The sequence below is a fragment of the Lagopus muta genome, chromosome 20 (assembly GCF_023343835.1).
Source record: "Lagopus muta isolate bLagMut1 chromosome 20, bLagMut1 primary, whole genome shotgun sequence".
Taxonomy (NCBI): domain Eukaryota; kingdom Metazoa; phylum Chordata; class Aves; order Galliformes; family Phasianidae; genus Lagopus; species Lagopus muta.
The window spans coordinates 4602863-4618457 of NC_064452.1; the positions used below are offsets into that span (position 1 = coordinate 4602863).

At 45.4% G+C, this 15595-nt stretch overlaps 1 protein-coding gene across 1 annotated transcript in view; it reads left to right on the forward strand.

Moving 5' to 3' along the window:
• Positions 1 to 14904, forward strand: part of SLC43A2 (solute carrier family 43 member 2) — a 28484-nt gene extending 13580 nt beyond the window's left edge. Inside the window, exons 6-14 of the mRNA XM_048966784.1 lie at positions 1269 to 1361; positions 1568 to 1701; positions 2111 to 2313; positions 2913 to 3056; positions 6354 to 6492; positions 6900 to 7032; positions 7942 to 8015; positions 9693 to 9816; positions 10652 to 14904. Coding sequence (XP_048822741.1) covers positions 1269 to 1361; positions 1568 to 1701; positions 2111 to 2313; positions 2913 to 3056; positions 6354 to 6492; positions 6900 to 7032; positions 7942 to 8015; positions 9693 to 9816; positions 10652 to 10813 — 1206 coding nt within the window. The 3' untranslated portion in view covers positions 10814 to 14904. The remainder of the gene's footprint in view (positions 1 to 1268; positions 1362 to 1567; positions 1702 to 2110; positions 2314 to 2912; positions 3057 to 6353; positions 6493 to 6899; positions 7033 to 7941; positions 8016 to 9692; positions 9817 to 10651) is intronic.
• Positions 14905 to 15595: the final 691 nt, after the last annotated feature.

The window sequence follows — 15595 nt, forward strand, 5'->3', positions numbered from 1 at the left end:
CACTTCCAGGGAGGGATTTTCTATGCCTGGTAACAGAAATTTGGATCGTTCACCATTTCCTGCCTGCAGCTCCCAAAAGCAGCCTGCTGGCAGCGCTCCCGGGTGCGGGGATGTGGGGATGGGTGTGGGGTTCCTTGCTGCAGAGAAGTGCAGCGTTCTGCTGCCTCCGCCGTGCCCGCTTGGGGCTCAGTGTCTGCTGCTGCTGCTGTTCTCTGGCTGGGGTTATCCGAGGACCTGGAGGCTGTGCTGCATAGAAAGCTCTGCAGTGAGGCAGAGGGATGATAAACAGCCAGATGGATCCTCGAGTGTTCCTGTGCAGGAATACTTGTGCTGTAAACACGCCGGTCCCGCTGTGACACAAGCCAGATTCACTTGCCTTATATGCTGCTCCTGGAAAAGATGGATTTGTTTTCCAGCACCGAAATGAGAATGAGATGAGAGCATTTGCTTGCTCAGACTCAATCCAATATTCTCCAAATCATTTTGCTGTCTTGAAAACAGATAAAATGCCATTTAGCTTTCAGTGCTTGAAGGCACCTGCAGTGTCCTTGGAGACCCCAAAGCTGACGTGGTAGTGATGCCTGAGTGGATTTGGCAAATCTGTGACCTGAAAGAGCAGGAAGGAGGCAACAAAATCTCACTTATACAGTCTGTCTGCATGGGGGAACCTGGCTGGTATTAGCAACGTAGCAGCAACACCGTTCGTGTTGGTTCCTATTCCTTCTTGTTACAGCAGGAGCTTTCCGGTCCACTGCAAAGATTAAGTGCTGACCCAAGGTGTATAAACAAAACTGGCAGCCCAAGGTGTGTTATGGATTGTGCAGCTGTCACAGCCCATCTCTAGCAACTCTCGGCTAAAAGGAGAGTGATTGGCAGAGAACCTGAACACGGGTTTTTGGAGAGAAACAGAGGTGGTGGCTGTAACCTTGGGGAAGGGAACCTTTAAGGAAAGCACAAGGACTGGAACAAAGGATCCTGTGCTAAAGGTGACCAATGCAAAGCATGCTGTCAGTCTGGAAGGAAGCAGTATTGTTAAGCACGTAAATGGTGGGTTGTAGACATTCCCTGACACTGGAGATACCAATGCAACCTGCAGATCTTCATCCTGATGAGCTAAGCCATTCTTGAACAAAACTTGTTTTTTTGGGGGTTCTGGTACCCAGTATTATTATCTCTGAATGCCAGCATCTTCTCAAGAAGTTTCTCCCCTCCTCTCGCCCTCCCTTACCCAGGCAACAACCTTTTCCAACTGATTTTTCTGTCCCCAGCTGCCCAATATGTTTGGTGACCTTCGTTCCACGTTCATTGCTCTAATGATCGGCTCCTATGCTTCCTCTGCTGTGACCTTCCCAGGAATCAAGGTGAGTCTGTGGAATTGTGACTCATGACCGGTGCTTTTTAGCTGGAGATTTGTACCATTTAGCAATGATGTTGAAAGAAAGAGGGATGAATTGTTAAAGCACTTCTTTACAGATGTGCTGTTGCAAGATTCAGTTCCTGTGTGTGTTTAGAGACTTCCAAATTTTCTGCTCTTACAGCCAAAATCATACTTCTTTCTGCTTTCTAGGTTATATATGACTTTGGGGTCTCCTTCATCCTTATTCTGCTTGTCTGGGCAAGCTGTGCAGGACTAGTTTTCCTCAACTGCTTCTTCAACTGGCCACTGGAGCCCTTCCCAGGACCAGAAGACATGGACTATACGTAAGCATCAACTAGATGAGCCCTGGGGGCTAATCTTCCTCACAGCCAATATAGAAGAGCGGGCAGGGAATTCCCTTACATGTTGCTTATTGCTGCCAGTTCTTCCAAGGGTGAGGATTTATGTCTCACATTAGCTTTATATCTTGGCTGGTGAATACCTGTGAAAAGTGTTACCTTCCAAAGCATTGGAACCATGAAGGAGAACGATGTGCCTGTAACAATTAGCATTCCTATACTGATTTGTGCCAAAGTGGTCCAGGTATATCTGTCTGATCTGGATCCAAATGACTTGTGGGTTTGTAGGTGGAAACCTAGTGCCTTGCATCCCCCCACACCCTGATTCCCACAACTCTGCTGCCTCTAACTCCCACCCTGTGTTGCAGCCCTCGTTCTCTTTACTGCCCAACAGGGTGAAAATAAAGTTCAGCTGGCTGGGATTTGACCACAAGATCACTGGGAAGCAGTTCTACAAGCAAGTCACAACCGTGGGACGCCGACTGAGCGTGGGGAGCTCCATGAAGGGCCCCAAAGAATCAGCAGCCTTGCAAGAGAACAACAAGCTCTGCCTGTCCACGGTGGACCTTGAAGTGAAGTGCCAGCCTGACAGCACAGGTGTGGTTCACCACGTGCCCTGGGGGATGCTGGTGCATGCAGGGGGCTGGTGCTGTGCTCCAGGCCTGTTTACATGAGGAAGAGCGATACATGTTCTGTATGTTGCCAGGGCCACGTGCCAGGCACAGCTATATAGAGAAGAATTCAGTTATATAAGGAATCCTGCTCACGTATACCTGCTAAACTATGCTGTTGCCAGGTGTGGATGACCACACAGGTAATGGTGTGGCCATAGGGCAGCACATTTGGTCACTGTTGTCTCTTAGACAGGCTGATGCCACCTCTCAGCCTTCCCTCCTCAGGGATATGGCAGAAGGAAATGGCTTGAAGTTTCCTATTGCTTTGCTCACTAGAATTGGGTGAGACTTACCTTGCTGCAGTTTTTGGTGACCAAACTCCCAACATCTATCACTATTCAGTAGGGAAGTTTGTAAGACAGCAGACAGTTGCTCTCAGTGGATTTGGGGGCTGCCACTGGCACCAAGCTGGGATGATTGGCCAGAAGGCCTGCTAACCCAAGATCTGCAGCCTCTTCTGAAGTCATGCCTGTCTATAAGACCACGCTGCCTTTTTCAAAGACTCTGTTTTTCCTTCTGTAGCTTCTCCTTCCTTCATGAAGAGTGTCTTCAGCCCCATCTTGTTGCTCAGCCTTATCACCATGTGTGTCACTCAGCTGCGGCTCATCTTCTACATGGGGGCCATGAACACCATCCTTGAGTTTCTGTCCGGAGATGAAAGCCAAGGTAGGGTGACCTGAAGACTTTAATCTGCTTCCTTGGAACTGGGTGCTGACCCAGACTCGATCCTTCCCAGAGGTCAACATGACTGATTACTCAGCAAACACACCACCTACAGCAATTACTGGTGCAGTGACTGCTGCTGGTAGGGTCCAGTGGAAGGCTGGAGCTGGCCCAGGGCAGAGGGACACAGTGAGGTGGACACTTGAATGTCAATCTAATTTTAGCCCAGTGTCTGTTAAACACTATTCCATGATATTCCTTCCGATAGCTTGTTGAAATGCCCTCTCAGGGTGAACTGTGGCTTTTTCTTTTTTCAATTGGGAAACCTATTTCATTAGGTATTTGCTTTACTTATCCTAAGCAAACACGGCATACAGAGCAGCTGACTGTATGACCATTGGCTGGGCTGGGTGTCTGGTCCCAGCAGCAGGGTGGGAGAAGTGAAGTCATGGCTGTTTTGTGCAGCCTGTGTGTGTGGGGAGGCTCAGGGGTGCTCGCTGTGCTGGACTTGTATTTATAGCTCTGATTCAGTACATGGAGCAAACAGGAAAGAGTACATTAGTTTACTGTTGTTGGAAATACAGAGGATTGCAAAACAAGACTTAGCTTTTTTTCTTTTTTTTTTTTGTTCTTTGTAGTAAGATCCAGTTTGAACTTGTTAAATCTGGATTGCATGAAGCTGATAAATCAAGAGGCACTCCTCTGAAAACAGGAGTGAGCTCTGGGGGAGGGAAGGAAACTCCAAGCCCTGGCATTCCCTGAATTGCTTTGTTTGAGCGTTTGACAGCCTGCAGCATTCAGCTCTTTATCTCCTGGCTCAAGAGCCAGTTTAGGCATTAAACAGTAAACAGGACAAACTTCATGCTGCCTACCTTTCTCAGCACAGCTCAGTTTTCTGCTTACCTTGTAATTCTTGTACTGTGATATTTTTTTTTTCTTTTCCCCCCTGGTTTGCTCTAGTTATTTCCTCTCCCCCTTCCCAGTATTTTAAGATTAATATCAATTTATGCTGCCAATTCTGTTTCAATCAAGTTCTGTGCTTTTTTTTCTATTGAGTGAATTGTTTTTCTGTGCCACCTTAGAGATTTCTTCCCATTCTCTCCTTCCTCCCCCAAATGCAGCCTGGGCTCGCAGTGCAATCCACTGTCTTGGTGTTTCCATGGCACCAGCAAAACAGTGGTTTTGTCTGGTCACAGCAGTGTTAGGCTGTGAGAGCCATTCCAAGATGCGTGCAGATCTCTAGAAATGTAATCCATGCCCATCAGGAGAGGATGGGATGCTGCTCCCTCAGATTCCTTGTTTGTGCATCGTTTACTTGTTTGCTCAGAGCTCCCCACCTGCAGTACTCAGCAAGGGGAGGAAAGAGCTGTCAGTGTTGTTAGGTCAAAGAAAACTGCAATATACCCAGGAGAGAAGGATTTGAGGGAAATCAGAGAGCACGAAGTCTTGAAGCTGCAGTGAAGCACTGGAAGTTCTGCTTCCCATGTATCTCATACTGTGAAACATTGAGGAGGAAAAGCAGTCAGTGTGTGGCTCCTTATCTTCTGGAAACCCCCAAAAAGGTGGAGGGGAGAAGCTAGAGAACACAGAAACTCTCTAAATAACCATGTAACTGTACCATGGGAAGGCAGGAGAGAGGAGGCCTGTTGTTTGAGACCTCTAATTTGGCTTTGCCTTCTGTAAATCGTTACCTCGCTTCCAAATCTGGTTGTACTTGGAGACCTTGGGAAGAACCAGGACAGGCTGGAAAACTTGGCTGTATTGCTCAGGGCAGTTTGACGTAATGACTTACAGAACAGTGGGTATAAAGGGTTGTGCCCGTGTCTGCAACCTTTTGTTTGCTCTGCTTCTGCTGTACCTGCTGGTGTTTGCTTCATATTTTTTCCTCCTTAGGAAGTGACAGTTTTTATGATAGATAAATTGAGGAGATTGTTCCTATAGGACCTCTTCTCTTGCTGTCCCCATAAACTTTGTTCCCTGCTTGAAGCTGGCTTCTGCTCCCACTGTTTAGAGCCTAAGATTAAGTGTTCGGAGTAGCAAGAGAAACAAAGTTGACAGCATGGCTTGCTTCTTACCCTCTGTTAAAAAATAACCGTGCAAGAGCAAATCAGCTTTTGGAGTGTTTGTAGAGGGTGATGCCACCTGTTTCTTTTGGCTCCAGCAGATGGGATGTGGGGCCACGTCAGGGCTTGCTTGTGCAGAGGTAATGGGGACAGGAATGTGAGTTCAGAGGCTGGAGCTGGAAGTTCTTCTTAGTTTCCCAGCCAGCAACTGGAGCCAGGAAGGGATCATCTGGTGCCATGCCTGGCACTGCGTGGCAGCCCTGCTGGGGTTTGCTATGACTGCATAGGAGAGGAAGGCTTCTTGGAAACCTCTCTCCCAACACCGCCTTGATTTTGGGACTTCATGGCTGTACTGCTTTGAGAGCCCCAGCGATGCATTGGAGGGATAAACTGAAATTCTTCTTGGCTGCTTTTGCTTACAGTGCTGTAATTCGTGAGCGCTCTGTGCTGAGATAGTCAGTTTTGGAATCACATCCTTATTTCAGAGCTGTGGTACACTGACTCACCAGCCCTTCTGTGTGATGCCTGCAGATCCATCGTGTGGGGTGCAGAGAGGAAGTGGGAAAAGCATTGTGGAGTGGGGGAGCTGTCTGATAACAGGAGGGGGGAGGTTTCTTCTAAGTCTGCTGGCATCAGCTTTCCCCTAGAGAGCCATGTAGACATTATTCCTGTGTTTAATACGCAGGGAATTGTTATCAGTTGGAAATTTTAATGATTGCTCACAGATGCTGTGTTACTTGCTGCTGATTTCCTCCCGTAGAGGCACTTCCTAACTAATCCATTCTTCACAAAATGGCATAGATTTCACCTTCCCAGCATGGCTTGTCCTTGCATCTTCTGCAGATCAGAAGCTCCAGCATCTGGTGCTCCCTGCCAGGCAGCAGAGGAGATGACTAAGGCAGGGATGCTGTGCAGGATGCATCACTTGCAGAACTTTCCCTGCTGCTCCCAGCCAGCAGAAACCTCAGTGGCACAAGGCAGTTTTTTGGGTGCCCCTGCTGGTCCTGCCTGCTATTGGGCTGATGCTCCTCTAAAAATACAACAGAAGGAGGACTTCTGCATCCCAGCTGCTTTCAGCCCTGCAGGTTAATCTGCAAGTACAGAGAATCTGGGCTTCTAGCAGGAAAGGTGAACAGTGAGGAGGAAGTTTCTTTTCTTTTCTCTTTGTTTTCCTGTTACTGATGGTTTATCCCTTGAACTGACACCCTTAGCACCTTTATTTTTTTTTCCCCTGCAGTGAGTCTCTACACTTCCATTTTTGGGGTACTGCAGCTGCTGTGCCTGCTGACAGCGCCTGTGATTGGGTACATCATGGACTGGAGGCTGAAAGAATGTGATGATGGCTCCGAAGATAATGAGGAGAGCAACGCTGAGCAGTGAGTAGTGAGCACCATGCAGGGCATACAGCCACGTAGTAGGCCTCCTCTTCTGAAGATATGTAGAAGAAAAGGATATTGGTTCACCAATATAGAAAAGAAAGCTTGAAGGAAGACTTGATAATTGCAAGGAGGAAGGGACTGCATCTTCCGAGTTTGCTAAGACAGTTAAGAGGAGCAAATCTAAATTGTAGCACAGAGATTCAGGCTTTCCTTCTAGTATAACAGCAGCAGCACTGAAATAATTGCCATTTGTTCCTTACTTTTCACCGATGGAGATCCTTTCATCTCCATAGCCAGACCTGCAGACAAAGTGGTTTAGATAGCAAGATTCATGTTATATCAACTGTGAGTTTCAGCAGCTGCTGAAAGTGCTTTTCCTAATGCAGGTTTTGTTATTCTTCCAGAGGTGACAAGAAAAAGAAAAAACGTGACCGTCAGATCCAGAAAATCACCAACGCCACCAATGCCTTTGCATTCACAAATGTCCTGCTGGTTGGATTTGGGGTCACCTGTCTCATTCCCAATCTACAGCTGCAGGTGAATAGGTCAAATGGAGGTGTGCTGGAGGGGCTGGTGGCAGGGGTCCTGCCAAAATGCCAGGCACGGTGATGCTGGCAAACCAGCAGAACCAGCTGATGGCAGGAGGGCATTCTGGCACTGCTGGGAGATCTCTGTGCTGCTTTGGGATCCCTGGCCTTAAAACTGAAACAAATAGCACCATTCAGTTGACACATCGTGAAGTAACCTAGAGAAGTTAGTGTAGTTAAAATGGCAGAGTTGATCTGTGGTTTGTACATAGAATTTGTGCAGCTGAGCTCTGTAACTACACATACTTCCCTATTGAGGTGCTCTTAGCAGTGCCTGTGCTTTTGACCTGGGCTTGATTTAAGCTGCTGACTGTGACACCATTATATACAGCAGGTTATTTCTGCATCAAATGCTGTGCCCAATGGTACCAGTGGGATTATAAACCTGTTATAATATTTATTTTGTGACACCACCTGCTTTTGGCAGATGAGTTCAGTGGTTTTTATACTATCCCTAGACGTGCCCTGGTGACGTAAGCAAACGCATGTCGTTTGTTCATATTTGCATGTTGTCTGCAATAACTTGTGGAAATTTAACTAAATTGGACATAAGATCAGAATGTTGTGACCCCTGCTACTGTTTCTTGGGTATGTGTCCTTGAAACAATGCCATCTACAAAAGAGGGAGGTCTTATGCTCTCTGAGGTTAACCATACACGACATGTCAGCACAGTGAGGAACAACGCTGCTTTTAGAGATGAATACGAGTTATTTCCTTGTGCTGGTGTTCAGGTTTGGGCTCTGGCTGCTCAGGTCTGCCTATGTGCTAGAAAGGAGAGCTCCTATTAGGAATGGTTGTGTGTTGGGGTCTGATACCCCTTGGCATCTGGCACTTGACATTTTATTCTTGTCTTTGCAGATTCTTTCCTTCATATTGCACACAATTGTGAGAGGATTTATCCACTCAGCAGTGGGAGGCCTCTATGCAGCTGTGTAAGTTTCTGCTTACTTATAATATGAGGCTGGACAGATAAACTGGTTTGAGGTGATAAGAAGTCCTGGTGAGAGGGAGATCGGGAATTAAAGTCTGTCAGAGGGGAAAAATAATGCAGTTTTTATTCCCTGTCCCTGCTGGGCATGATAGCAGCTGGACTGAAGTCCTGGCTGTTACATTCCTTCTTTGGAAACTGATAACCCCTTTGGCATAACTGCTGCCAGGACAGAGGCATAACGTATCAGTTGTGCAAGTGAGACTCGGCCATTGGCACTAGGGTTATACAGTAAGAGCTCAAGGCTTTTTTTGTTATAATGGGTAGCTGTGTGTATGTGTCTGGGTAAAGCACTGTGAAACATTAACATAATTGAGCATATTGCTGCTGGTCTGCTCTGAAATTGCACTAGTAAAGCATTGCCCAATTAGTGAGGCATACTCCCTTTCCCAGGTGGATCATCCATCCTGCTTCCAACTTATCAAAGCTATCGACAGCTGGATCTAAATACTCTCTTCCTTAGTAAGCAATGTTTTTCACTTTGAAAACAGCTCTGCCTCTCTGTCCTGAGCTGCTGGGCAGAAAACAGGAAGAAACTGTTGGCTTTCAGAGGATCACAGAGTGGTTGAGGTGGGAAGGGACCTCTCAGTACCATCTAATCCGACCTCCTGCTCAAGCAGGGTTAGCTATAGCAGATTGTCCAGCCCTGTGTCCACTTGGGTTTCGAATATCTCCATGGATGGAGGCTCCACAGACTCCTTCTGTGAAAGGTTTTGGTCTCAGTGCCTGTGTATTCCAGATTCAAAAACAATATCAAATCAAAAACATGCAAACTTTGGTTCTATGGTAGCTGGAAGCAAAATGTTTCTGTCCTCGTGGTAAATGTTGTTGTAGATATCAGCTTGCTTATAAGCTAAACTTCTCTGACCATTGCAGCTCTTTCCAACTTCTTTATTTTTGGTTTCAATTTGACTTATTTGAATACTGGAAAGTTGTGATTGGCTTTTTTCTTTCCAACCTGACTTTTTCTGAATACTGGTCAGTTCTGAAAAGAGACAGATGTTAGACTGCTCCTAAGATTTATTTTTCCATTAGTAGTATCTGATATTCAGCACTTTCCAATGAGCAGTGTTGTTTAATTTGACATGGGATCAGACTTGTCCTCTAAAAAGGAAAACACACAGTAACCTGTTGTGCAGGTTTCACTCACTTCTAAATGGGGCGAATTGCTGTGGCCAGATGAAAATGATTGCATAGCTGCTAATGCTGTCATCTGGATAAAGAGGCCCTGCTTTTAACTAGTAAATGTCAACACTGTTTTCCCTTTGCAATAGGAGTAGTTGTACAAGCACTTCCATCTGTCTTATGGTACAACAAAACAAGTGCTAGATCTGGTATTTCTTAAGTTCTTGAATTCAGGATGAGAATTGTCTGGAAAAGGCATCTGTTCCATCACCAGCTGTGCTCTGATCTAGAGAGCATTATGCTCACCACCACGTATAACTAAAATCTCTAGAATAAGAGGTAGTTGTATGTAAGTTCAGGAGAGAAAAGTTCTTCATGTTATGCCTCTCTTGGGACTGTGTTCTATTGTGCTGGTCTACTGGGAGTGCAACCTGAGCTGGGCGTTGTGAGCAGTCAAGGTGACATATAATAATGCTATTGCTTTTTCTGTTGACAGATACCCCTCTACTCAGTTTGGTAGCTTGACAGGGTTGCAGTCGTTGATCAGTGCCCTTTTTGCCCTTCTGCAGCAGCCTCTGTTTATGGCAGTAACAGGACCTCTGGAAGGAGACCCTCTCTGGGCAAGTTATTCTTAAATCTAATATGCAGTTCCAGTTGGTGAAGATGACTTGGGTTCATTTCTCTGAAAACAAAATCACCCCTGTGCACGGACCACGGTTATAAACAGCAGGGAGTGTAGTGTCCCTCAGTCTGCTGTTACCTTGGTGCTGTCCAAGAGACCCTTTCCTGTGTGAGTAATGAGGCCCTGGGAGGGAATGGCATTAACCCTTCACTGGTGTGTGGGAAGGGAGAAGGCTGCTGTTTATTTCCTCGCAAGCAGTTTGCACAGGAGGTCAAAATCTGTAAGGTAAAAATGAGTTAATTTGTCTGGCCCTCAAATGCAGTAGAAATTCGCTATTCTCTTGATAACAATAAACTCTAACGATCAGTAAATTTTGGCTTGTTGATGCTAATGTTGGGAAAGCCAAGTGGCTTTTGAGGGTAGGACAAATGTGTGGTGTATTGCTGAGAGTCTGGTCAGCTCACTGACACTAATGTGTCAGTTTTCTGGAGAGTCTTGATCTCTAGGCTGCATGTGCCTAAATCTGCTCTCCAGCAACACACAGCTCAGTGATGCTGGTGGAAAAGAAACTCACCTTGAGCAGCCCTACCTGTTGTGTGCAACAAGAGACTCTTGCAGCCGAGATCCAGAGCAACGAACTCTTGCATTATTTAATTTATATGCTCTGGGCACCCAGAGTATAAATAAAAATACAAAGGATGTTGTTGCCAATACAGAGAGCAGGGCGTCTCCTGGTTTGCCTGTAGCTGAGTGACGTGAGCTGGGTTCTGACACCTGGGCATGCATGACTTGGTTGTTGTTTTAACCTGTCTGTTTTGTCTATCTTCCTGCAGGTGAACGTTGGCTTGCTTGGTTTGAGCTTACTGGGTTTCTGCCTTCCAATCTACCTGGTCTGCTACAGACGCAGCCTAGAAAGAGAAAGAAAACAGAAGATTGAGGATTCCAAACTCTTCCTCAAAATCAATGGCACTCCCAATGAGGAAGCCTTTGTTTAAACTGGTGCTTCAAATGCAGCCTCCCCTGTACAGGTTCCTACCATATCCGTGGGTTCTACCTGTGGTGTAGGCCAGGCTTTTTCTCTCCTGGCTCTGTTCATCACTGGAGTGAGGGCTGGACATCATGACTGAGCTTTCCTCAGATATATGGCAGGAGGAGACTTCACACTCCTTACTCCAGAACACAAGACTTTTTACAAAGGCCACACAGATATTGTGTCTTAAATTACCCCCTGATCACACTCTCCAGCTGCAGAGGCTCTGCATAGGAAACTGAGAAGGAAGAGATGGATGGGGGAAGAGGGACGAAAGACCTTAATTTGAATTTGCAAATGTAACATGCTTGAAGTCTGTTTCCCTCCTCTTCTCCCAACCTTGGCTGACTGTCTCAGATGTAAGTTGCACTCTCCTCTTTTCCTGAGGCTTCATAATGGTCTTTCTGCTTGATATGTAGCTGAACTCAGCAGTTTTACTGCCTACCCAGAGGTATCCCAGACTGTTTCTGAGGCAGGGAAGGGGATTTATTCCTTCACATGTAAGCACGGCTTCAGTGTATTGCTAAATGTTGGCTGCTGGCACTGACAGCTCCCCAGTGTTTTATTACTACAATGACACAGACTGTGAGCAGTGGATCTGCCTTCCACACAGAAATGAAGAGCCTACTGAACTGTTCTTGGTCCTACACCAAGCCTTCAAAGGCCTGGTATTCCTCTCTTCCCGGCCTGTAAGCCACCTGTACACGTTGTAAACTGCCTGCAGTCCTGGAACTGTTGAGATAGGAATTGGATCTTGTTTACCGATGAAGTGCTTTTGAGACTTGTTGCCTTTTGCCTCTTCCTCCCTCCAACGTGACCCCAGGAGGGGAGCAGCAGCGTGTATTTACTGAAGTGGAGAAGCTTCTTGAAGCCGGTTCTGGGGCTCCAAATACCTTGGTGTTCACTTGTCATAAGCTGACTTCTTGTTGAGAAGAGTCAAGAGTGCAGCACACTCCTTGTGTTTGGTAACTGGATCCTGTGGATGTATGGCAGGGTGATGTGGCAAAGTAATTCTTCCTCTAGCCATAGCTTATCTATGTTGTTCTGACACAGGCTCCAAGCTGCTGAACACCAGGTTACTCTGACTGACCAAAAAGCTGCTGGTTTGGCTGTGTTAAAAGCCTTCTATGTTGTCGGTGCTCTGTCTGGACAGAGTGCATGGTGACCGATTGTATGGTGAAGCTGACTTGTAGAGCAATACATGTGGGTAAAGGTGCCCCAGGGCCCATCCGCCATAGAAGGAATACAAAGGGAATTCTTAACCCACTTATTTTTATAATGGTTTTCCTAGGCCTTGCCTAAAGTAGACATTCCTCCCTTTCACCTTCTCCTCGAGGTCAGCAGCTCAGTATCTTGTGACTCACGTTAGCCACCACACGTTGCGTGCAGCACTGCAGTGGCTGAACTAGTGACTGCAGGGAAGTTGGCGGGGAGAAATAAATCAGTGATGAAGGTGGAGTGTCTTCTGAACTGCCAGCTCCGGGTTACCGGGATGATGGGCTGTGTGGGACGGCAGCGCCATCTTGAGTCGCTGCCCTTGGCCACCCGGTGGCAGTTCAGTTGGTGTTCCACTCACGGTACCTTTTAGTCTCCAATAACTTATTAGGAAATGAGTTGCCACTTGAACATTTTACACATCTGTGGATTATTTTTTTTTTTAACATGTTGCCTTTATTAAATGTGTTTGTTCTGAGGCAGCCTTATTGCCTGCTGTCAACACTACGCTGTTCCGAAGATTTTCATTTTTCTGTTGGCCTCTAGCTTTGGTGATGATTTGCCCACGTTCCCAGCTTTACACCCTTTGTGTTGAGTGATGATGGAGGCAGCCTTTTGGTTTGATTTCCTCTTCTCCTGCTACAAGCCCAGAGACCCACCAGCACTAGTACAGCTTTGCTAGATTTCCAGAAGGTTTTTGCAGGTTTCTGCATTCTGTATTATTACACTTCCTTCTTCTAAAAACATGGAAAAGATTTCTACTTTTGCTCCAAGATATTTTACATGACAATGATATTGCATATCTTTTTTTTTTCTTGTCAAGAAGCTCTCAGACAGGTGAGCAATTCTGAGCTGCACCCTAAGTAGACAGATTGGAAGGATGGCTGTGTGCTAACTCAGCAGCAGCTCCTGTTCAAAATAATGAACATGAGATCTTCCACTTGAATTCCTGACATAAATGCCTCTGCAAAATAGAGAAGTACAGTGAGTGACACATTTTCATGAGGGCACAGTGGAGATGCAGCTGCCTTTGAAGTGCGTGTAGCTAAATTAAACACAGAGCACCCTTTTATTCCTGCCATCTACCTCCCTACTGCAGTTCTCAGTTCCTGCCCTTTATTAGGGAAACTGTCTAATCTGATATTGTTTCATCTGACAAAACATTGGGTATATGTGGTTGTTGTCTCTGCTGATGTGTCACAGTGTGTAGAAGCTGCCGGTCAGCTGTGAAGAATAGAGCTCATGCCTTTGAGTCGTGTGTTTTTTAGACTGTGTTTTAGACTAAGAGTAAAGTGTGCCTTTGGCTTGCAGTTTTAAGGACAGGTGGGTACACAATGAATTTTAGCTGTTAGGGTTAAGCAGACTAATGGGAGTGCTTTGTCACGGCAGCCCAAAGTCAATCGGTGAAATTTATTGCTGTAGAACGTGATAGAGAACAGATTATTATTATTTAAACACAAGGGACTCGTTAAACAATGGCTTGATGCATCCAATAACTCAGGGAGATTTTAGTTGCTGTAAGTAAGAAAGTTACACCAAGAAAAGATTAATCTTCTTCTGCGCACTCCGTCTCCAAGAACATGTGATCAAAGATAGAGGAAAATATACGCTGGGCTGGGTGGAATGCTGATCTGACCTCGTGGGGTTTAATTGACTGACAATTGTGAACTGAATTTTAAGATCAGTCTCAAACTTATCTACAAATCTGTATCTGCATGTAAGATGTGCACCAACTGTGCTAATTGCGGCGTAATTGCTTAAATGCTGAACCTTATGTAGGCGTGGGCAAGAAGATGAAGTATTCTGGCTTCAGCCTTTTCTAGACATTGCCTTGGATGCTACAGAAACAAACACTGTTGAGATGGTCCTGTTAAATATGATTGTTCAGGGGTAGTTGGCCTTGCTCTTTGACGCCTGTGGAAATGTAACTGCAAATTCCTTACATTTGGAATGGAAAACAGCATCGCTGCTGCCTAGCCAAGTGATGCAGGACTAAGAAAATTCCCAGTGCACTTCTTGGTGTGCATGAGCCACCCCTGTTGAAAAAAATAAAAGGACAACCAAACACATTAATTAGATCAATAATGCATTTGCCTGTAATTCCCAAATACATATCAACATGTGTTATTCCTAAAGGCTAGAATGCCTTGTTGAATAAGCATCCGACCTATTCATAGGAATAGGTTGTTGAATTGTGGGTTTTTTTTTTGTTTTGTTTTTTGTTTTATTTTTTTCTTCACCTCACTTCTATTAGAAATGTGAAGGAATGGGCCTGGAAAAAGCTTCATCTTCTCAGCAGAAGCATCCCCAGGTGAATGTAATGAAGCAGAAACGTGATCTGTGGGTGCCTGCTGTTTGTAGGAGCCTTCCATCAGGGATGTTACCGTGTGGAGGTGGTGGCACCTATAAATGCCATTCACTTACCCCTGGTCTCTGGAAAGTCACACATTTAATGTTTTGGGTTTTGTTTGTTTGTTTTTAAGAGAAACTGAATGGGGAAGGAAGGGCAGTAGATTTCTCCTTCCCCTAATTTGTCAGTACCTAAGCCTCATCAAGAGTCTCCACAGTTGTAATGCAACAGTGCTATTGCAGAGAAAACCTGTGCTGTTTTTTTTTCTTGTTTGGAGACCTGTAACAATATTCAGTTATAGTCAGAGTATCTGGATCCTTAAGATGTAACTGGATATGGATATATATGAAAATATATTGCAGACAGTCCAGCTTAACAGCAAAGCTACAGCAAGAGATGCAATAATATTCAGCTCTCACAACAAAGCCCAGCCAATATCCTCTGTCTGCAAAGGAAACATGTAGGATAATGAGTTCTTGTTTTTTTTTTTTAGCCAAGACAGTAGATCACTAAAATGTTTGCAAGTAGGAGATTTCCCTTTTGACAGGCTGATGGATTTGGGAAATATGCCGGAAAATATAAAGCAGATACTGCAGGGGAAAAAGAATGGCATCTTAAAAACTGCAAGTTCTGTTGTTTTGTTGTTCCCTTTGAGTGGTTTCTTTTTTAAAATGTTATTTTCCTGCATCTGCAGAGCTTCTGCTCTTCCCTACCTCTTTGTTCAGAAATGCATAGTTCTGCATAATACAAGCTAATATCACACTAGAATTCCAAAAAACAATAGAAATAAAGTCACTCGAGATAACGCTTCACCATCATCACCTTTGGAAATAGCTCAAACAGTGCCATGTTCTGTAGGTGCAGTCTGTCATGTTAACTATAACCCCACAGCTCCTTATTTTTCTGCCTGTGCAGCTCTGCCTGTCGTGCAATCTGTTTTTATCAGGTGTGTTGCGCTCCATGCTGTCATCCTCCTCTTCCTCATGCCTGCCACTCCCTTATTACTCCTGGAATAACCCACTTACTCAGAATCCTCCTCTCATTGCCATGATTTTTGTTACAAAGCCTGTTTGTCAGCACTGAGATGTAAGCACTCTGTGGCAGGCCCGTGTCACCTTTTATGTGTCTGTAAGGTGATGTGCGTTCTCACAGTGCTATCTACAAATAAATGTGGTATTAAGT